The sequence below is a fragment of the Diadema antillarum genome, unplaced genomic scaffold (assembly GCF_040938485.1).
Source record: "Diadema antillarum isolate AM-2024a unplaced genomic scaffold, OU_Dant_1.0 scf00000036, whole genome shotgun sequence".
NCBI classification, from domain to species: domain Eukaryota; kingdom Metazoa; phylum Echinodermata; class Echinoidea; order Diadematoida; family Diadematidae; genus Diadema; species Diadema antillarum.
The window spans coordinates 2,432,996-2,457,514 of NW_027270925.1; the positions used below are offsets into that span (position 1 = coordinate 2,432,996).

Genomic DNA, 24,519 nt, shown 5'->3' on the forward strand with positions numbered 1-24,519 from the left:
ATCATCACTTGTAGTTTTGTAGTGGCTGAACTTACAGTTGAAAGCCCTATTCCACGCTGATGTTGACTTTAAGAGAGTAAGGCAAACAATCTGAGCAGTGAAAGTTTTCTTTTCAAATCCCTGCAGAAAATAAAAAAAAAAGTTGTGATTATTCAGAGTTTGGAGTGCTGTCAGTCACTGCACCTTATATGTGTATTGTGTGTAGGTGGCATAATCACCATGAAGTCTTTCATAAATATGTTAACAAATCCGTGAAAAATTTCCATATTGAAATGAAATCTTGAAGAGGAATAGTTCATGCCCTTCCAACTATTCATATTTGAGAGGAATATATATCCCAATATATTTCAAGAAAGAGATCAATGTTTTTATCACTCTAGTATTTTTTGTTGTTGTGAATATTTGTCAGTAGTGATATGTGGGAGCTACAAATAGTAGGTGAACATTCAATTTTTTTTGTACAATTTTCTCCCATTAATTCCTGCTAGTTGATTGGATTTCAGGGTTGGCAGGTTGTGATGTTATGGGAGGTTTTATTCACGTTCAATTTATTGGATATGTTTCAAGTTATTCAATTACTAGTACCAGAGTGTTGATAGAGGTACTCTGGCATTGCAAGTTTGAATGTTGAAATATTTGATGAATGTATATCTTCACTGTGTCCCACAGTGACTACAATCATATCATTCCTTATGTCAGATAATACATCACAACGCAGAGAACTATACATTACGCTGTATGTGTACATCGTTCAAGGTACAAAATACATATATTATCAATATTCACAAAAAGAAAATCTTATCACTGACTGGTCCATGACAGTAGAGGATGTTTGCTCAGTAAAACATGCAAGTTATAATTGTTTCAATGACATCTTGATATGCAAGATGTACTCTGCCCATTACAATCCAAATATTGAGCAATGCTTAAAAAAAACTGTACACATTGTATGCCTTCACATACAAGTTCATAATGACAATAGAGCCGCCATGTCTCACTGATTCTGCAGGGGTTTTTTCAGAAAATGTCAATATCTTCTCTTCATGTCAGGATAAGATAATGTCAAAACCCTGATTGGAATTTGTTCTTGTTTTTTTTTTTCTTTCACTTAAATACATGTAGCACAAATATATCCTCCTCATTACTCTGATAATCTCCCTGAATTGGATTTCTGAATATTGTCAGTACTGTGACTGTCATTTCTAATTTTAGATTGTACTTTTTTTTTTGTAAAGAGAATAGAACATATGATTTTATCATTATTTTTTTTTTTTTTTTGTGAAGCACAGGCGCTGAAAGGAAGCCATAATTGAGAGAGGGAAATGGAAAAACTGGCTGCGTGAAAGCAAATGAGTTGTTGACAAGGTCATGCCTTTATGTACATGTAAGGAGGAAGCTGGATCTGCTGAGCTATTTTAAAATTTGGAATATAGAACATCGTTTTAAAAGATGAAACCTCAGTATTACTCAAAAATAACCATCCGATTTCAAGAATGTGAATCTTCTTAATGGAGAATAAAATGGTAGGCTTTCTGGCTTGGTTAAAGACACTCAGTGGAAGCCACAGTCAAATACTGTATATGAGAAGAAATCCCAAGGAGGTGGCTTCACACACATAACCCAAAATGAGAGCCAGTCAGCATAAAATGCCGACAAATCCATGTCATTTACCAGTAGAAATAATGTTGTAATGCATGTTCACAAAACCAATTTGAAATGCCGATACAAAAAAATGTGTCCAAAATTCAAATTCATCTGCACTGTATCTCATATATCTTGCAGAGCATGTCATTGAATTTGATTAATTTATTATTAAAGTTAGATTTATCATTTCTTTGTATTTACCTGCCTGTGGGCAGGTATGTTGTAGTAACCTAGGATTGTTTATTACATGCTATGATGTGTGAAGAAACAAAGTGTGTGTTTTATATTGATAATACAATCCTGTATAGATGTAAAAGGCACATATAAATTAGTTTTGAGCACAAATTAGTTACTAGGATATTTAGTTGATCATTCACAAAGAACTCGATTTGTTAGGAAGTAGGTTTCAAGATGATTTGAGACCAGAGAAGTTGCTACGAATGGTCTCTTCCAGTTGTTGCACATATGATCATGAACATGAATGCAGATGCAGCATGTACAGTGTAGACTATGTACATTGTGATCTATACATTTTGAATTGTGTGCTAGACCCATGTCTGTATGATTTTCATAAAATTGCTGATAATGCTGCAGTGGGCATCATTTCAAAAAGCTCTGTACAACAATCATTAAGTTTCACAAATGGCAGTTTCTATGGCAGCAGTGATGCTGCAATCAATCAGATGTGAGTGTTTGAGTCATTACCATGGTAAGCGCAATTATAGCAACTTTCAATGATTGTAAAGTCCTTTATGAACCTGTGGATGTTTATTGCCCAAGTTCACGAGAGTACAACTGTATCTGTGGTCACACATAAACTTTAATCTTATTCATTGTATGTATTCCATCCATGCAAACAAAGAAAGACTCAAAGTTCAGTCGGTTATCTGCACGAGCCTTATTATCATTGCTGTGAAACCAGATTACCTCTCCGTGTAAGGCCTGTATGCCCCATTATTGCAGAAGCCATGTTGGTGATCACTTCAAAAGAAGATCTTCTGTGCAATGTAATATCTTCATGGCTTCCACAAGACATTAACACTTTCATGTTTGTGACTATTAAACTCCATGCCTTTTCACAATGCCTTTCTGGTTCAAGGGGGAAGATTCATCCAACTCGTCACGCACCAGGAGTAGAACAACAGACGAACAGCCACATGTCGGCAAGTACCGTCTCATCAAAACCATTGGCAAAGGAAACTTTGCAAAAGTCAAGCTGGCCAAACACATACCAACTGGGAAAGAGGTAAGTTGAGTTAGAGCTAGCTGCCTGTGTGCGGGTTGTGTGGCTTTTCATTTGCTCGATTATTCCTGCAGTGATATTGATAGGACTGTAGTGTCCAATCACTTGTCATACATTTCCAATACAGTGCGCTCCCGTTTTAACAAACCCGGTTATAACGAAATTCCGGTTACAACAAAGAACAAATTCTGGCTGCAACATTATTAGCTCTGTGTGTTTTTATTGTTCATTTGTTCGGTTATGACGAAATTTCGATATAACGAAAGAAAGCTGCCCGTCCTGAGGACTTCATTATAACGGGAGTCCGTTGTACTAATAAATGTACATCAATTTTTGCGCATGGACTCACTGACAAATCTCAGACGCACACTTGGGCATGATATGCAGTTTTCGGGCAATGGTCAAAGTTGTTAGGTTTGTAAATTGTAGTCTGTTGAAGAAACCAACAGGCATATTGTAGTATACACAATCACACAAACATATGCTTTAGTTCATTCTAAAGTTTTTTTCTTCATGTTCTGAAAGTCTTAATGAGAATAATGTACTTTTTTTTTAATGGCCAGCTTTCTACTACAGTAGTAGTCTCTTTGCTGGAACTCATCACCTATTAATTTCAAGTTATTGTATGATATCTGAGAGAGTAGCATGTTGTGTCAAATTTTAGCTTTAGCTAGGTATTGCTTAGTGGCGAGAAATTTGAAGTACCAATATAAAAAACATTTTGTAGTCTAAATTGTACATGATCTATTAGATGGCCTCATCTTTTCTCAATTGTGACATTTATAGAAATGAACATAATCAAAAGTAGTCATTTTCTGTGGAATTAATAGGAGAATCTTGATATAAGCTTCGCACACTGGATTACAAAAACATGAATGCACTGAAGGATGTTCATTTGGAAAAGGGGAAGGGGAAGTTGTGCTCTCGGGTGTTTTAGTTGTTGAAAATATTATTTTAGCAACAACACTGTGTTTGAGCTTTCTCAGGGACAACTTGATCTACAGATTGCAATGAAAGCAATAACACTGATAGGTCCACAATACACTTCAAGTACATCGTCAGATTTCCTCTGTAGCAGTTGTGGCTAACTAGCCCTCCCTTTAATGGAAAACAAAACCACTATATATGTATAAGTACCACAGATTCATGCTCAATCTGCATCGTGTGTTTATTGCAAATATCAGCAGTTCCCATGTGATGAGCAAGGTCCAACCGAATTCCAGTCCCAACAGATTGTCTTCTGGTATTTCTTTTTTTCAATGTCCCACTGAGACAGATAGAAGTTACGTTCACATGATGTTTGTAATCTTCAGTGATTAGCTTGCACTTTTAAACTATGATGTGTGTCCACATGACACGTAAACTGAACGACTAAATTTTTGGTGATAATTAAACCACAAAGAGAAATACATGCATGCAGTGCCGGCAATAAATTCATCAATGATGGACAACAATACAGTACTGTGCAACACTCTTGCTGTCGACCCAGAAGCTCAGGGGGACAAGGGTTCACAAAGAGGTTAAGCTATCTTTCGGGTCAGAATTATTGTGTTCAAACGATGCTAAATGAGGAGTTGACAGAGCATAAACCCTTTAGATGTCTTATGGTTCAAGTCATCAACTAGTCTTTTGAGACTGCTAAATTTCGTGTACATTTACGTGGGGCTAAACTCCAAGCTAATCATCTAAGATTAAAACTTAGAGAGGAATCCTTAAGTTATAAAAGGAACATTGTGTGGATGTAACTATTGAATGACACTTGTTACACTGTAAAGTGTAATTGGTGTCTTTGCTATGATAATGTACATAATAGGCAAATTTACAAGGTATTCAAATGGGTAGATGCCATTCATCCAACAAACTGTCAATGAGCTACATGTATTCAATTCATTCGTTCTCATTGAAAAGATTATATCAGGGGATAATTTGCTTGCATCAGTAATTGATATGTCAGACTAAGTATCGGTAAGCAGTCGGGTTGTCAGGAACATTTGTTATGAAGGTTGGCATACGATATATGATATGACAATGAACAAAGATATTCAAATACTTGGGGAAGTGGGAACAGAAATTATGCATGCAAAAAGTTAGGTTAAAAATATTGAAGACAGGGTGAGTACAGAGTTGAAATGACAGTTTCCACTTTCGTTATGATTGCACACAAGTTTGAGAGACCTGTATCCCCATCACCTTTCCTATACCTGTCCCCTTCCACAAAACAAACACAAAAAGAGAACAAACAGACTATTAAACCAGGAGTTGAACTTTGCTCTGATTGTTTCTCATTTTTATATGCATAATTAATATAGAGCTCAATGGAACAAAAGACAGTTATTCGGCAGAGGGAAGGCTGATGTAGAATGAAGGACTCAGGAGTTGAGAGATACTGACTCACCAGGTCAAAGGTCATGCACGATGGGGAAGTGTGTTGATGCAGCGTAGGAGCTGTGTGTTTGTCCAAGGTGGCAAAGCAAGTTGACATGGGGAGGATTTACCAGGGACCAAATATGTACATGATGCTCGGCAACAGTCAAAACCTGTCAAGCACCTTTTCATAAGTAGATTAAATAAAAACCAGGGAGGCTTATTATACTGATCAACCTCCCCCCACCCCCCATCCCATCTTTCCTGTCTCCACTACAGATTGTGAACATGAAACTCTTGTTCCTAGTGTACTTTTGCATATGTTTGCATTGAATCAAGCACGGGAAAGGGTGTGAATGGCTAGTTGCTTTGTTTTGTTTTTTGTTTTTTTCTTTGACCTCTGCCCTCGATTGAAGTAGCATTTTCTGTATCCTGTTAGTTTGCGGCTGATAATGTACTACCTCCAGTTCATGGCTAATACATTTCCATGTGGTGTGAACTCACCATACAGAGGTTGTACTGAATGTGTTCATGCCCTGATAGTGGCTTGTAATGTGATACACTTACAGATCAGTATTGATTTGGGATGTATTTACATGTAGAGTATTCAGATTACATGAGGTACATGATGTGGTCACAACCCATTGTGCAATTAACATACTCAAATAAATGAGTTATTAGCCGGTGATTCATGTACCTGATAATAACAAATTACAAAGAACCATTTCAGGGGAAACATACTGACAGAGATGATATCATATAAATGTCAAAACTTGGTGGGATCACAAAAGCAGTGAACTAGTGGGAACAAAAAAATAACGTAGAAATATTCTGAAAGTGTCTGTCATAATATTATTTATGTTCTGACGGTGGTCCTATCTTCGAGGATAAGCTCTATGGGACGCCTAGCGTCGCATGGTCAATTTCGTTACAAAATTGATAATGTCGTCGATGAAATAACTGATTCCGTGACGAAATGAACGATTTTGTAGCGAAATTGACCGTGTGACACTTGGCGCCCCATAGAGCTTATCCTCGAAGTTGGCTTATCCTCGAGGTTAAGGATCACCGTCTGAGTGCAATTATTATGACAGTGATGCTACTCATGCAGTATATCCTTCATTGTATGCATGTGATCTTTGTCATTAATTTTCTGGAAACCAATAATTTCAATAATTCTGCTCAGGGCAAAAAACTTTAATTCACGTTAAACCCAGCCTAGTAGTGGAGGGATTTCATGGAGTGAGAAGGCTGACCTGGCTCGGATTTATTTGAGAATCTCCACGACAAATTTTGTACAGCTTTATCACTGACCGCTACATGAGTACACTCGCAGGCGGAGAATCTTGCCTGGAGCCAACCGTTACGGCTGAACGTATGCTTCAATGCACATACCAGTATTCGCTGACAGGCGCTGTTCGTGGTTTTTCGGATGCACCCTGGTGGGCAGCGAATGAAGATCAATTCAATCAAACTGCCAATGTTTCCCTATGGGTCTTGCACAGTCTTGTATGACAGATAAAGGTCAAGGTTGCCTTAAAACAGAAATTAACCCTCCCCCCCCCCCCCGAAAAAAAGGGGGAAAAAAAGGAAAAAAAAGAACAAATGATATCAAGGAAAATGTGTCTCTATTTTTAGCTCACCTGAGCCAAAGGCTCAAGTGAGCTATTGCGATCGCCCTTCGTCCGGCGTCCGTCGTGCGTCGTGCGTCGTCCGTCGTCCGTCGTCCGTCGTCCGTCGTCCGTCGTGCGTCGTGCGTAAACTTTTTACATTTTCATCTTCTTCTTGAAAACCCCAGGACCGATTTTCATCAAACTTGGCAGGTAGCATCCCTAGGGGGTTAGGAACTCAATTTGTTAAAATGGGCACCATGCCCCACATAGGGGGCCCCCAGGGGGGCCCAAACCCCCCAAAATTAAGGAATCTGTAAAAATCTTCTTCTCTAGAACCAGAAGTGATAGAGCTAAGTTAATACTATGAGTTAGTACATTGATGACTGTAGTTTCAAGTTTGTTCATGGCAGAATCAGGGGTGCCCCCCTTTGGGACCCAGGGGAGGGGGGTGGGGAAGGGTTCTAATGGGGCCTAAATTGTACATTTTCATCTTCTTCTTGAGAACCCCATGACCCATTTTCACCAAACTTGGCAGGTAGCATCCCTAGGGCGTTAAGAACTCAATTTGTTAAAATGGGCACCATGCCCCACCCAGGGGGCCCCAGGGGGGCCCAAACCCCCCAAAATGAAGGAATCCGCAAAAATCTTCTTCTCTAGAACCAGAAGTGATAGAGCTAAGTTAATACTATGAGTTAGTACATTGATGACTGTAGTTTCAAGTTTGTTCATGGCAGAATCAGGGGTGCCCCCTTGGGACCCAGGGGAGGGGGTGAGGAGGGATCCTAATGGGGCCTAAATTGTACATTTTTATCTTCTTCTTGAGAACCCCATGACCCATTTTCACCAAACTTGGCAGGTAGCATCCCTAGGGGGTTAGGATCTCAATTTGTTAAAATGGGCACCATGCCACACCCAGGGGGCCCCCAGGGGTCCCAAACCCCCCAAATGAAGGAATCTTTATAAATCTTCTCTAGAATCAAAAGTTATAGAGCTGAGATAATACTACAAGTTTGTTCATAGGAGATCCAGGGGTGCCCCTCTTGGGTAGGGGGGGGGGGAGGGGGGGGGGGGTGGTTGGAAGGGTCCAAATGGGGGCCTGAATTGTACATTTTCATCTTCTTCCTGAAAACCTCATGATGGATTTTTGTCAAACTTGGCAGGTAGCATCCCTAGGGGTCAATATCTCAATTTATCAAAATGGGCACCATGCCCCACCCAGAGGGCCCCAGGGGGCCCCAATCCCCCCAAATTAAGGAATCTTTAAAAAATGGGCCCTTGGTATTGTACATTTTCATCTTCTACTTGAGAATGCCTGGTCAAATTTTGGTAGAGCTGTGAATGATTTAGATTAGTGACTGCGTGAAAGGTGAACTTGCGATACTCAGGTGAGCGCTAGACCCGCGGGTCTCTTGTTTTAACCTGCAGGCCCTATATTTGGTTATTTGATTTGCACATGGGCCAATAATCTAAACGACTCACTGATATCCAAGCAGTGTAAACTGCTGTGTAGATTGACCAATTTTGTGTAAATCTTCACTTTTTAATCATGCTTTGTGTCTCTGCAAGTAGTGAAATAACTCCCACTCAAGGGTTAGATTCACCTGCAAGAATTGAAGCTTCTACAAATTGTAGTGCCCAAGCTGTAGTGCTGATACAGAAGGTCAAACCTGGCAATTTGACATCACTCTTTCTGGGTTTTTTTTTAGAAGTTGCCTCTTTGTGAGAAGTGGAAATTAGCATTCCAATTATCTGTCCGTACCTTGGAAACATGCCCCAAATGTTCTCTCTGAATTCGCCCCCTTGCCAAATCAGAAACAAGTGTAGTCAGACCTGGCTTCGGGCAATGGTGCACGGCGAGCAAAGGAGAAGAAGCGCTCATGTGTGTTATTCCAGTCGGCTGGCAAATGCCAAGATCCACCATGTAGCACTGGGAGGGCCCCAGTCACAGGAAGTCTCACACACATGTTAATATTTCTCTTGTCGAAGAAGGAGACAGGACAGTATGCAGGCATGTTCCACATTCTCAGTGATATTCAGTCACACACTATTACTGCGTTCACATTGCCTTTAAAAATTTGTACCGGTGTTGCACCGAGACGCACCGAGACGCACCTCAACAGTCTCGTAACAAACATATTCATGTTGCTCTCGCTGCCCCAGAACAACTCCAATGCAGTCCCGTGATAGCATATTCACATTGCAGATGGTTGAGCGTGTTTCTACTGAGCGACAAAAATTCGAGGTGATGCCAGCCGATGTGTGGTGATACCGGCCGATGCCGGCCGATACCGGCCGATGCGTGGTGACACCTCGAATTTTTCCTCAGTAGAAACAGATCGGGTAGTGGCCGATGCCGGCTGATGCGAGGTGCTCCGTCGTCCATCTATTGAGGTGGTCGATGCGTGGTGACGCGAAGGACGATTCTCAGTAGAAACACACCGGGTAACAAAATTTGTGGTGTATCGGACGTCTAGAATTTCTCCCCGCGCTTTTCAATCAGTTCATCGCACACACTCCTTCGACACATGTGTACAAAATACGTGTGTACACCCAGCGACCGTGTTCGCATCATGCTTTGTTTGTACCAACTCGCTTGTGTATGTGTTATAGGCCCTATACGTTACGTTACATGTGAATTGTGGCATTCATCGTCTATTGTATAAGCCCTCATCACTTACTTGATTTTACACCGCGTTATTTCATTTTATATAATCTCGAATCGCGAGAGTACCACATTAGTATGTGGCAGCCTTGAGAAAATCTCAACTGGACCCTCCGATCTCCAAAAATTTCTTATCAGTCAGTGGCAGGATACCAGTATGTTAGTTCGGGGTATATTGAATGGGAAGACGAAGAGAAATGGCTAATCAAAAAATAGCCGACGCAGTTGTAGCAAAGCAGGCAGGGTTCGGATCGTATTAACAGGCAGTGCGCGCGTGACCCAAATCTGTGACTTAAAAATACCTGACTTCCGGAATCGCCGCATTTGCACGTCACTTTTGCATCACCTCGTATTTTATCGCTCAGTAGAAACAGCTCGAGTGGTCGTAAAATACGAGGTGCTGCGTTGGTCAAAATTCATGGCGATGCCAGGGATGTGAGGTGCTCTCAGTAGAAACACGCTCGTTGTCTTGCAATGGAGCACATGTTTTCTGTTTATGCGCGAATCATTGGAGGCTTCTTCACCCTTGGAAAAAAAGAAAAGAAACAGAGAAGTAATGATGGTGCGCATACATTTCCGCCTCTTGTCGCAAACTGTAACTGCTTTTATATGGCAGCTCTGTTGTAGAAAAAAAAAAGGGGGGAAAAAAGATAAATGTGAAAGGAATAACAGAGAGAGAGACTGAAGTAGACAAGGAAGGGGAGATGAAGGGCTCATTTGCCCAGGGTCACTAACACTCAGGTACATTCACATTGATGCAATATTACGCTTGGTATTTCATAATGTGAATGCAAAATGGCGAAATACATTGCAAAATGCTGTGATGTCTAGGGTGATAATTCAAACTTCGCCAGAAATACGCATGTGGTATTTGAGTGCGAATTGTGTCACGAAATATATCAGTGATCATACAGTTATGCATTTCTCATGTGACTCGACACACTTCGTGTCTTTTCTTATTGGAGATATGCATGCGCATTGCTGGCCCGAAATGATATGTTATTGTATTCCATGAATGAGAATGGTACCAAGTCAATTACTATCCATTATTGTGATATTTTACCATTGAGAACAGTGGCAATTTAATACCACGGTAATTCTAATGTGAACGCATGATCTGCTATTAGATGAGCAAAATCAACGGGTACTTATGAGTAAAAGGAATATGAGACGAGGCCCTGCCCAAATGCATTTGTGGGCATGTAGGTGGGGGGAAAAAAATTGATGCCCTGAACACAATTCATCATCTTTCAGCTCTACACATTGAAAGGTTGTTGTGGTCATGTTTGTGACTGGGATATTTTTAAAGAAATTTGATGCTGTCAGGGGTAGACTAGAAGTGGGTTTATTTTTCCCAACATATTCTTTAAATTACTGCAATTGGAAGTGTGTGTGCATGCAGTACACAAGAATTGCTTGTGATACACCAGTTTGGATGAAATCCCATAGGCCTAGATGTCAAAGATGCCAACTGTTATTTTTTAGCATTATTTCATACTTTTTTGGCCAAAACTGATACCGGTTTCATGGTAAATACTGTTTCTCCCACATTGTATTACTACACTGGTCTGGCATGCAAGGTAACAATAATTTTTCCCCCCAAGAAAAATGTGCCTTTTTAGCCCTTAGAAGACTGCATCCCTATGTATGGAGGAGTGCATTATCCAAACACCAAGGTGCTGGTCAACTTTGTTTAAAGAAGCAAAGATTGACTTAGCAACATTTGAGCTTACTGCTAGCAGTTCATGCTTCTTTATCTTAGATTACCCAGGGAGAATTCCTTTAAGTGCTACCCGCTACCCGTAATTCATTCTGTAATGTAATTGTGTATCGCCCATGCCATGATCAATAAGTCATAATGAAATTGAGTCGAGAAAGGAGGGTGGAGTTTTAATAATTACCACCGCAGTGACTATTGATGTAGTTACTTGCTGCATGTCAATGGCATTTTGTGTGGAAAAGAGAATGAAGGGGGAAAAAATGAGTCGCCGGTATTTTGCTGTGAGACAAGCAGAACAGTCCAAAACATGTACCCCAGTGATTTTTCAGAGAAAATGCACCGTGTGCATGCCCAGTTCAGCAGACGCAGTTTGCTCTCACAGTATGGGCATGCTACTGTGTAATGAGATGAACATGTCGGCCCTTCGACGGGAGACCCAGCTGGTGGGGTAGCCTCAAAAGGGGGTCAAGCATTAACCCTCTCTCACTCTCTGTCTCACTCTCTATCTCCCTGTCTCCCCCCCCCCCCCCCCCCTTCTTGTCTCTTTTACAGGCAGAGGGGCATCATGGCAGTGATTTACTCATTGATATGTTTTTAGTAGAAGTATTCACCAATAGTGTTTAGGATGGGATATGTGCCATAAATGTAAAGTAGCTGCACGTCCAAGTCTGTGCAGTTTTTGATAGGCTAGATATTGTTTATAATCAAGTGGATACATGTGACCATCTAACAGCTGCTGTTTATCATATTTATGCTCTGAAAAGATTGAACAGTATTACTAGTATTCAATGAAGTGATCTACGGTAGGTATATATGATATGCAATGACAGCAATAAACGTGCATCAATGTGGTATGTCTTTGTGTCTTTCTCTTCTATGCCAGAGATATGAAAAAGAGCTCCATTTTACATGCATGAACAATATAATACTGCTAGGAAAACAGCAGCAAAAGTTCACATTTGTATAACAAGTGTACTCATTCCGTTATAAAATGTAGAAAATGCACAGTTCAATTACAAATAGGGCATGGGTTATAAATTACTGCGCAATACTAGACCCACCTAATCAGAAAATTAACAAAAGAATTGATATGAAATTCAGCTTCAAATTTCAATCCTCAGACATTGGCCATCTTTTATTTCCTCCATAAAGATTTATCAACATCTATAGTACTACAGTGTCTGTGATCATATTCCCCACTATGTTATATAGCAAATGTAATTTAAGTACAACTCCCTTCTGTGTTATGGCAATAGTAATTAAAGTGTAACTCCCCCTTTATTAAAGTTGGCTTTTTGAACAGAATAAAGTCAAGCCAAGAGAATGGTTTTCGTAGAAGATCATTAAAGATAGTATTTTCACAAGTCCTCACAAATCAGTGACATTAGTCCTTACCACATAAATTATGCATATTTAATGAAGTAGTAATTGCATTACCTCACATTTCTCGTATTCTTTTTGCCCCAAAATATTTTTACAAAAGTTTTTTTTTTTTTTGACGTGATGATTTTACTAGCAGCTGTCTCTCTTTCACCCCTAAAACTCATTACTGCTCAGTTATCTTAGACCAACAATAGTATACATGTTTATGTGTACTTCATGTGAAAGATGCACTGTACAAAGGTTTCATGTGGATTTCATTCCAAAACAGGAAAATTGATTAAGATTTGTGGGCCATGGGGGTACTTTTGTGTTGATGACATCATCACTTTAACTCATTTGCATATTAGGTGATTGCAGCTAATGTCAATATTTCACCAATTCATGTGAAATTTTAAAGCTCCCTGTAGAACTACTTCTTGCGTGATTTTGATGAAACGTCTTGCTTCTTCTTGTTTGATTAGACCCTGTTTCAACAAATTCAACTCGAACATAGAGTGGAGTGACACTCTAGCTACATGTAGCAGTATCTACTGCTTAACCCAAATCAGCACGATGCTCAGTAGTAAAGTAGAATTCTAACGTTATGTTTGTAGGGTTCAAAAACTAAAACAACAAACAAACGCACACACACAAGTAATGAACTGGGATATGAAGGATGAATGGAGTCCATGAAGACAGCAGCAAGATCAAGGTAGCATTAGTAGGGAGCTAATTCAAGTAAGCATGTTCCTCCATCAAACGTAAGACTCAATTACACGGCAGAGCAAACCTGTACATGTTTGGTTGTAAGCTCATTATCATTCGTCCTAATTACATGCTGGCTGAGGCTTTAGACATAACTCAATTACTCGTCTGCAATCTTGGCCAAGGCCTAATCTTATTTTCCGACGAGTTCCTGGTAGTCCTTCGCATTGAGTCGGTTCACGCTGACGAGTAAAGTGATGTCATTGCGTGCAAGTGGGCGGCACCGGCAATGCTGATATTGCATTAGGAGCTTGGCAGGGACCTGGACCGAAGAAATATTTAGGGGAAAGTTTTGCTCTCAATATAGTTCTATGATTAACTGTCTTTTTTATGGCACTCATGGCTAAGGCAATCTGGAAAGAGTGAATAAGGGTAGTGTTCAATAGAAATTTCGAGATTACATTGTTGATGAATACGTGACTGAAAGTGATAAAAGTTTTCGCAAATCAGGAAAATCACATTTGCTGTCCTTCATGCGTATGTGAAAGTTAACAGCCTTTTTGTTTACAAAGTCTCCAACAAGTCCAAGCAAAGTTCAACCCAGTTTTTCTCGAAACATGTTGTAGTCAACAGCGAGTAATCAAAACTGTAGTGGCACTTGAGATACATATTGAGTTTCAGACCAGTGTGAGAGATGGGAGAATAACATACAAGTGACAATGCTACAGCATTATACAGTTTTCTTTACAGGATAGTGATTCATCTTTAGTTTGGTACAGTCCTGTTTAGACTTCTATAGACTTAGTGCAGTCTTGAGAATAAGTTGAATAAATAGATAAATAAATGAATAAATAAACAAATGAATAAAATATATATATATATATATATAAACAAATAGATAAGTAAATTGACTGTGGGGTCAAAATTGCAATCATTTTCATAGTACCCTCGTCCACTTTAAAGACATGACTTCACAAGCCCTCAGAGATTTGTTTTATACAATTGTTTGCCACTGAGATGTCAGGTCTTGTTGTTTTGGTTATTTTGCAGTGATTTCTTTAATTTCCCTAAAGGGAAAGGTTATAGAATAAATGCAACAAAACCTTGTAACGAAAGAAAAAGACCTGGAGGATTGAATCAGAATAAGGGGGGGGGGGGGGGGGGGGGGAGTATAACAGTAATGAAGCTGAGACCACTTGCTCATTAGGAGGTCATGGAGGAACAATCATGCTCCATGGTCCCCTGGAAGTCTGTAGGTTATCGTAATCGCATGACTGCCGGACCATCACGAATGGGAAACTTTACATTTTCTTTTCAAACTAACGTATGAAGTAACAGTTTTCAGTACTTTCCTGAGTAACATTTTTCTTAATTGTGACTCTCTGTCAAGATGTATGTAGTATGTAGATAATGATATGACCTGGCACACCCTCCAAGATAGCAGATGGAAGACACGTTAACAAAGACAAATAGGGTCCTTTTTTTTTTTCAGATTAATTTTTAGGGATCCCCACTTTTTGGCAGTCGGCACATGTCTCCATCTGTTTTCCTGTAGCTATCATGCTACTATTATAACATGTGTGATCGTTGATGGGAGGGATCCACTCTGCCGGACGCACGTATTGATCCCATTCTATGGCTCGGGCTTATCGACAGAAAAGGGTTCCCTGAAAGGCCCTGGCAACAATGGGCCCCCACAGCACTTCTCAGAGTTCGCACACCGGCCTTGTGTACTCACGGCCGTGTTATGATGTGTAGAATAGAGGGAAGAGTCTGTTCCCGAGTCGCTCATAATGTAGACTCAAGAACTCTGTTGTGGTACTTTTACTGTATTAATTGCTTTGTGTGTGCAGTGAGAGGGTAGACTGTGCTTTTACAGTATGTCATGTGCCTGGATGTGCTTTTGTTTTGACTCAGTATTGCACTGATGTACTAAGAATGATTTTACAGGTTGCATTACTGTGTGTGTTTTCACTTTTGTTTTGTGTGAGAATTCAGCAGAGCATTTGCAATCCAGTTCAACAATGTCAGGATGTGAGATACAATTTTACCCCTGGGAATTTTTTTTTTTTTTTTTTTTTTTAAGGGCTTGTATGTTGATCACTCTAAATTATCTTATGTTTAGTATCAGCTCAAGAAATAATTTGTGATTATCATTCAATTGATTTTTGGTCCCTTAACTGAGGGCATATATTTTATTACTCGTTATCACAAAATAGATATCAGCATTGCTGAGGAACTGGCCATACACTGGAAAGCATTCATTTTCAGTCTATTTTATGGGAAAACAACAATTGCCCATGTAGTGTATATAATGTGATTTATGATTCTCTAGCTTGGCATCATTGAAAGCATTTGTGTATTCCTAAAGAGATCTGTTTGTGTTGACACCTTCGAAGCGTATGCACAAACGAGACCAATTCTAGCTCCGCCATCAAGCTGTACGGTCAACAAGCTGTAGGAATATCGTTGAAGGACCATGGGCAAGTGCTCATATTCTGCTGCATTATTAGGTACGTTGCTTTCGACTTGTGTATGTGTGTGTGCTGAAGTGTCCTGGCACATGTTCTGCTCGACAGCATACAGACTTCATCAAGCAACATGGTGCAACCCATTATTGCCTTCTGAGGTAGCATCCGTAATTCCTGCAAGATTACGGGGATCTCCAGCCAAACACGGGCTCATAGCTGTGCCTAAAAGCCATGTGAAAACCGCAAGGGAGATAGAGAAAAAAAACCAGAATATTCTGTTTCATAGCGACAGTGAAAGGGGTACAAAAAGTGACTTTGATAACTGTTTCAATGGTGTATAAAAGAATGAAGACCATTCTAAAAAAATACTGGCAACTAGATTTAAGCTGTAGGCCTATAGTTCAGAAAGCCATGAAGTAACAAGTATTTCCTGTAAAAGAGGAAAACAAGTTCAGTGTTTTTTCATCATATAAATTTGTAGAAGCCATCAAGGCAAGTGGATAAAACTTAACAAAAAGCAGCCTAGGGAGCTTAAAGCGGTGGTCTAGTTTTGGTTGAGATGGGGATTCTGATTTTAATTTTTTCTTTGCAAGATAATTAGAAACGTATTATATGATATATTAAAGAACATCCCATTCTAAGAGGAATTGACAGTTTATTTGATGAAAGTTGGTTTTGAAATGGTTGAAATATCCCAAAACAAACTAAAACAAAATTCTAATAAAAGGTGGGCCTCACCTTTTAATGACATATTAGATTTTGTCAGAAATGATAAGAATACAGGATGCACAGTTTTGCCATCGTAATGTACCTCCAAGATACGCAACAGAATAGTACTTACCACTGTATACTGGGCTGGCTGCAGTTGATGGTGATAATAGACTCTTTGTATCAAACACGCAAGGTACCTCTTGAATTGAAGGAGGCATGCAGTCCGTCCTGGTATTTAGCCAATTGCCCCATCCGGACATTACCACGAAAAATGGATTCAAGGTGATAGTGTCATTTCAAGTTCAGGATTGTCAAAGGGAATCAACTCAATTTGGAAGTTGGTTCCCCCCCCCCCCCCCCCCATCGCTCTACAATCATGGCTCCAAAGTGCAATCTCCGACACTTGACCCGCTCCTCTGAATTACCTGTGCATTGTCCACATTGGGATGTAATATATTATCGCCCGGCATCTATTCGCATCCATTCGCTTCATGCCGCCCTGGGCAAGCCCCCCTGTCTCTCTTCCCACGCAAAGAGCCCCTTTCAAGCTTTAAAGGGCAATGTATGAGTAATATCGCATCAGAATAGTTTTGTGAGTGTGTGTGTGTGGTTTTTTTTAACCGCGCACGATCCATGTTTAACATCCCTCAAGTATTCATTTGCTTGTTTGTTTGTTGGAGACAGTTTTACATTATAATTTTCCTCCAATCTTATCCCTCCCTTGTGCAATATTCCCTGGTCAATATCTCATTCATTGCCATCCAATATGATTAATATTGTAACAGTCAATATATATAACAAACTGCCATCAAAGCTGTGGTTCAGTGTTAGCCCAAGTGAATCTCAAGCCTGTCCTTTAACTCAAGGCGTTGTCATATATTTGTAGGTTACAAATGGCCAGTGATATTAACTGTGTGGCCAAGAATGATCAATTGCAGGGTCACATGCCAATTACTGTGAGTTTTGTGCCAAACATAATATTGTACACAGAAGAGAGGACCCCCCCCCCCCCCCATGAAAGACACTCAACAGCTGGAAACAATGGTACTGTACTTGTATACAGCTCCTGACTGGAAATGCATACAATGTGCCATGTAAATCTTCACTTTCTAATTATGTGCTGAGCACCCTGGGCTTGAATAGAGTCAGCCTTCAGACATGGGCATAGTCATCGTTTTGTCCCTGCCATCAAGTAGTCAGATAAAAGGGTGTGGTTTGGGGTGTTTGTATATTTACATTAAGAAGGACATCGTTACTAGCCACATTCACACGTACAAAATCGCAGGATGATGATCACGCTCCAAATCTTGAGATATCGTGCAAGCCTTCACACGGTCAGAAGTAGCGGGGTGACGATTGCGCTTCAAATCTCGAGATTTTTTACAAGCGTTCACATGGACAGGAATAGCCCGCTTATTGCTAGTCGATAAATCTATTGTTCTTGCGCATCACAACGGTGTGGTGCGCACGCTGTTATGTGTTATTTGAATGATGGGATATAAATCTATAAATATGATAAATGTATGGAGATTATCTGGCCAAGTGTTCACACAGTCACCGTGGGGTGAATTAGCATGCCAATTCAGAAATAATCGCAAGATTTCTTGGGATTAGCATCGGGATGCTGATTACGCGAAGTGGTGGGGGTTTTGTGTCCACACATGCAAAAAACTCGAGATTGCGATTGTGATGCAGATCTCGAGATTTATATCCCACTAATTCATGTAGGTGTGAATCCCATTACTGTGCCACACGTCATCTAACAAATTATGTTGAATATCGATGACCATGTTATCATCCCTGAGATGAATCACAATCATTACTATAGTTTCTTCTATCTGAATGTCCCTGTAGTCGAGTCGAGTTTGAAAAGGGGAAATGAAAATGATTGATTAAACTTACTGATTATGTTTTAGGGGATTACGCATCAGGATCTCTCTGTTCATTCAAGAACATCATTTCTCTAGAGACGTATGCATTGGGGTCATCTCTGTTATGAAGTTTTTCCATATTTTTTAATGGTGTTCTAAAAAATACATAGTAAAATATTTTATTCAAAGGATTTTGTGTTCATAGATTGCAGATAATCTAAGCATACATTGTATTTACAGCAAATTAGTGCAGGCGTAAATCCTGAATGTTCTGATTTTGTAATGTTTTTATGTTTAGACATAAGCATTAGTTGTGTACTACGTGGAAAGGGTGCATGGTTTGGACTATAGATTAAAAGCTCGTGCATTGTGATAGTTAGGTGAAACTGTGAGATACAATGAGGAGATATGTTTACTTTTAAAAGAGATTTAAAAGGAGGCTTCAAATAACATGAGTGCTGTAAGGTTCAGGCAAGTTGAGGCCAGGAGTTAGTACAGCTAATATCTTCTATGACCAAGCAGGAAAAAAAGAAAGGAAAGAGAAAAGAAATGTCTCCTGTACTTTCTAGTCCCACATGCTTCTTTCGACGTCTCATTACCAAAACTTAATTTGAGCTCCAAGGGCAGGTTGGCTGTAGGCAGGGGCGTCTGCGACAAGACTGTTATAACGGGTGCCAGTCTCATCACAATTTGTAAAGATCTGAAATTTGAGGGCATTTACCAGCATCAGTGCACCCATTTCCAGGCTCAGGCTGGATGGCAAGGGAACATTCATCGTTGGCAACCACACGAGAGGCGCCAGACATTGCCAGTCGTCACCCACTCTGTGACGTGCATGTCTGCATGCAGGGAGTTCGTACTTCTGAATTGCAGCATTAACCCCCTTAGGGTTACCATAACCCATTACAACTCACAGTGTATGTAAACAGTCACCAATAGAAATGAGAGGTAAAATGATGTGGAACAAGTGCTGCTTGATGTACAGTGCAAAGTCTTAAAGGGAATGTACAGTACTGGTTGAGGTAGGGATTCATGTTTTGAACATTCCTAAGTGAGATAATGAAAAGCCTCTTATGAAATATGAAAGAGCATGTAATTTTAAGAAGGATTCAACATTTATTTGATGAAAATTGGTTTTCAAATGGCTGAGATATCCAAAAAAGTGCTAATAATAAAAGGCGACATGCCCCAACTTTATTGGTATCTCTTTGTTTCACCTTGTTTTTGGATATCTCAGCCATTTCAAAACCGATTTTCATCGAATAAACTTTTGATACCCCTTAGAACCGCATGCTCTTTGACATCTCATACAGTGGTTTCTGAATATCTCACAAAACGTTAAAAGCTAAATCTTCACCTAGACCAGAACTGTACACACCCTTTAATGTTGATGTGCAAAGAATTATCTGTGAGTATCCATGACATTCAAAGTGCAGATTATGTTTCTGTGGTAATCTTCAGGGAATGACGCCCAATGTGTGGATTTATTGAATGCAGAAGTACTGTACGAGCTGAAATTTTGCGTACAGATATTTTCGCAAATTGCTACATGGAGGACATTTTCGCGTGTTGTTTATTTCGCGGTTGCGAGGGTCTAACTGAACTTAGCTTTTTGCGCGTTGTTATTTTCGCATGTTTTTATTTTCGCGTTTCAAAGGCGATTTGCGAAATTCGCGAAAATAAAACCACCGCTAAAATTTCAGCTCGTATAGTAGTAGTAGAACACAACAGTAAAGTTTGAGGAAAATCGGACAGTCCCTGCGAAAGTTATGCATTTTAAAAGTTTTGGTGTAGCCATTGCAGGATGAGAAGACTATGTCAGTTTGTGATATCACATGTGAATAATGATATTAAAAAATATCTTATAAAAATGAATAATATTTCAATTTGTATGAAAAGTACACATTCTTTTGCCTTGTTACTGACATAAGTTACGAGTAATATAATTCTCTGTGCTTTCTGAAAGTGCTCTTTCATTATGTTAGAAAAGTGAAAATATACAGGCATTCTCTTTCGCATGTTTATGATGCTTCATGATTCATTGCTGATTTTATGTTGTATGTTTTTTGGGGTTTTTTTTAGTCCTTCAGACCAACTATCCATCCTTGTATGGAAAGTAGAGGATCTTGATGGTTTGCTGTCAGGGTCTGAGTAGCAAGACCAGCTCTTCACAGATTTGTTTGCATTGTTGCCTTACCTCACCTATTGTAGGGCCTCATGTTGTCTACATTCTGAGGCCCCGTACACAAGAAACTTTGTGTGCAAGATTGGTCACAAGAAACTTTGTGTGCAAGATTGGTCACGCGTCATAAACCCGAAAGAAAAGTGTCCTGAATGTGTGCTTCGTAGGTGACAACTCAAACTGTGGTATTATGTCTTTCTGTGTGCAATAGCGTTTATATGCCATGCCATTAGTTTTAGAGGTATGTGAGCCAAAGAAAAAAAAAAGATACATCATGTAAAGAGGGAAATGATGATCTTTGAGTGTGCCAGTGTGTCACAAACTGTTCTCCCCCCCCCCCCAAAAAAAAAAAAAAAAAAAAAAAAAAAACAAGGGGGACCCAGACACAATGCCACGATCAGGTTTCCTTGTTCAGTTCTTGGTAGAGGGGAAGCTTCATGCTGTTATAAGGTCAGGCCAAGTTCAACTGAACATGTTGCCCTCTTGATACAGATCCAACGACAGAAATCTTGCATGCATGATTTATTTTATTCTGTAAAAGGAGACCATTCATTTTTGCATAATTTCATACAAGATAACGAATGTGCAAATTTGGAAGCAGTTGGTAATTGTCATATTGAATTCTCTGTTTTGTAACAGGTTTTGTGTACAATCTAGAAACACTCATTTAAGTAAAGGCTTGTCAGCATCCCCGGGGAATATTCTCAGTCAAATAGATAGAAGGAAATATTGTTTTTCCCTTTATAAAGAGGCTTCATTTTGTGCATTATAAACAAAAGTAAACATTCAGTAATGTATGCTCTATGAAGATGATATACCAAACAGGATCACTAGATCATGGTTCAGGGTTGTACATTTGGATCATAGATTGTCCTCGTGTGTTGTATTGGGATAATTTTTGAGAGTCATTGATTTGAAGACATTCATTTATGAGCAGTTTTTAGCCAATTGCACTATGTAACCCATTGTCAGCATTTATTAATCAGAAATTATAATGAAACATAAAGATTTTAAAGGCTTGCCTGCCAGAGACAATACTTGTAGCCATGTGAAATCATAAAATGAAGAACTGGCATAATTGTTACTGAAAGGAAAAAAACAATCTGCAGTGTCTCATCTGAATTTGTGTCTTTTTTAAAAATTCAACCAAACTTACTGGGACATTCTGTCACTAACAAATTTTGAGATCAGCATTGGTCTGTCCTCAAAATACTTTTGTGACGGAACAGTAACTTGATATTTATAGGAACATATTCCCTGGATGTATGGGGGGGGGGGGGGGGGGGGGCGAATTGCAAACACTAACTCCAAAATTTGACTGTGCATACCCCCTTAATTCTCAGCCAGGAGCCCTGATACTTAGTCCAGTTATTTGTCTGTCGCTGGTGAGTTTCTTTCTATGCCCCATTATGGTTATCATCTGAGATCATAACAATGAAATCAATATTGAACCTGGGTTATTCAATCAATCATGCCTCTCCCCATGAATCATACACCACTGGTGTAAGTAGAGCCAGGTGTGTAGTCTTCCAGTTTCAGACACAGAGGAGAGATTATGTCCGCTCCCTCGAGGGCTCACTCGTACATTTGAGGTTCATTTGGCGAGGGCAACTGTAAAAACTAGTGCAGGTATAGTGTGCAAATTTTCCTCTGCCGTGGTAAAATTTGTTTGTGATTGAAAGGAGTATGGAGAGGGGGTTTGGCGATGACAATAAAACTGGCTTTTTGGTATTCTTCAAAATACAAGTATACATATTGTATGCACACACACACTGGGGGAGTAGTATGTTATGCATTTGCTTGCATGCTTGATGGGGTACATCTGTGAGTCAGTATACTATGTATGTGCCATGTCGATATGGTGGACTGTGGGTGCAACTACAGCATGCACAGGCTGTATTTTGGATTCAGACATGGCCGATATAGTGTGGGACATGCCTAACAGCGAGCCAGCGCTACATATTGCATGTGTTTGCCACACACATGCCCGTTTCCAAAGCACATGTGTTCAGTAATATGTGGAGAACGGCATGTAGAGTGGCTGGTCTGTCATATCGACCGATTTAGTGATGCTGCTTGCAAATTGTAGGGCTTTGACTTTGGTTTTACAGTTCATTGTCTCTCTCTATCTTGTGTCATCTATTCTCTTCTATCTATCTATCTATCTATCTATCTATCTATCTACACTATTTATCTATTTATCTCGCTTCCAGAGCAAGGAGAACATACTGTACATGAATGGTTTACTCTGATAAAATATGGTGGAGTGGAAGTAATTATTTATTCCTACAGTTAGACTTAGAGCATGCACTTGAAGATCCTTTCTTTGAAGAATATGTAATTACAACAATATGATAACATTAGTGAAGTTTACATTAATAATTTGTATGTTGGTTATGTTTGGTTTGTAAAGTTCAGGCAGCAGAATATTACTTCTCAAGAACAATCTATATGATGTTACAATCCAAATAACAAGAAATGTCATGAAACATACAGAGAAGGCCTATTCAGAAACATTTGTTCACCAAAGACCATGTCTTATTCTTTTTTTTTTTCCTTATGAAAAGGTGAAATTTCAGCTTGTAGTGAGTGGGATATTAATCTTTGGGCAGATCTTGAAAAGACATTCTAATTAGCATGCATTGGCATGTCAACACTTACGTTCCTACATAAATGGTTTTCAAGTGTCATCGTAGGTGTTTACACCCTTTTTTTTTTGGGGGGGGGGGATTAAAGTTACTTCCAAATTTTTCGGCAAGATTTTCACTAACAGATGGCATACAGCCTAGGAGATGCACAGGTACTCCCGACTACCATCCTGATGTGCAGGGAGTGAATCAGGGTAAACATACTAAACTGTGTAGGTCCATGAAGAAGGGTACACATCTATTATGCTGTGTGACAGTCAATATGTCTACAATATGTGGCATGCTGGCTCTCGCTGCTGCTACTGCTACAATGTACTTGCGTTTGGGGCTATTATTAACACCCCCTCATATTGGGCAAACTGAGTTAACCCAGTATGGTGCTGCTTTGGCACTCTGACATTTTGAAAGACAAATCTATTTTTCTACGCTGATGACGACGTAGGAAACGTTTTAAGACACATTTTTTCTTTCTTTATCTTCTCCTTCGCAATAGAGGGAGATGGGGAAAGGAATGGATAGTGAAGAGGGATTTCCCATCTTTAATTGGTTTACTGTTCCTGAATCTCTGTGGCATACTTGTTGACAAACATGGAAACCTTCAATACATGTAGTATGTTCTGTGGCATGTACACATCCTTAGATGCGCAGCTGTACTTGTGAGAAAAAAAAAATGAAATCATGCAGTATGAGTCACAAGAGGCCCTCTTTTTGCCAAACAGGTTTTCGGCAGGGAATTCCTGGAACGAAATGGATAGAAGAAAAATGCTCATTACCACAGGATTATCCTACAATTGATGGTTGGATATTTTTGTCTCATCACCACAATTCTGTGTTTTGTAGCTGTTGTTGTTTGTTAGATTTTTTTATGCCTCTGCTATGAAATGTTGCCCGAGGCATTATGTTTACTGGGGTTTTATTTTAAGTTGAGTAGATCAGAGTGTAAACAGTTCAGGTCAATGAGCATGGACATTGCTCTCATTTCTCTGAATGTCAAATATAGAAATTAATAATTAACACTCAACTCTTACTAGTTTCCATGTGCCTGCAGAAACTGTTGATTTTTGCTCTGAAATAGACATATTAGATGTATAAGAAATGTGTGAAACAGCACAGTGTTATCAATATTATTATTATTATTATTATTATTTATTTGACCAGATAAAGAATATAGGATACATATCATAAACATTACAAACATGAAACAAAAACCAGAATTAACATTACAAAGGATATGCTGTACTGTACACATTACACAAAATGAAAATGAAATGAATGGAGACTACATGAGGGTCAGGGCACACAAAAGTAAATACATTTACTATT

At 39.5% G+C, this 24,519-nt stretch overlaps 1 protein-coding gene across 1 annotated transcript in view; it reads left to right on the forward strand.

Moving 5' to 3' along the window:
- Positions 1-24,519, forward strand: part of LOC139708230 (serine/threonine-protein kinase MARK1-like) — an 80,514-nt gene that overhangs the window by 26,425 nt on the left and 29,570 nt on the right. The window contains exon 3 of the mRNA XM_071620203.1: positions 2,744-2,890. Within this exon, the coding sequence (XP_071476304.1) occupies positions 2,744-2,890 (147 nt within the window). The remainder of the gene's footprint in view (positions 1-2,743; positions 2,891-24,519) is intronic.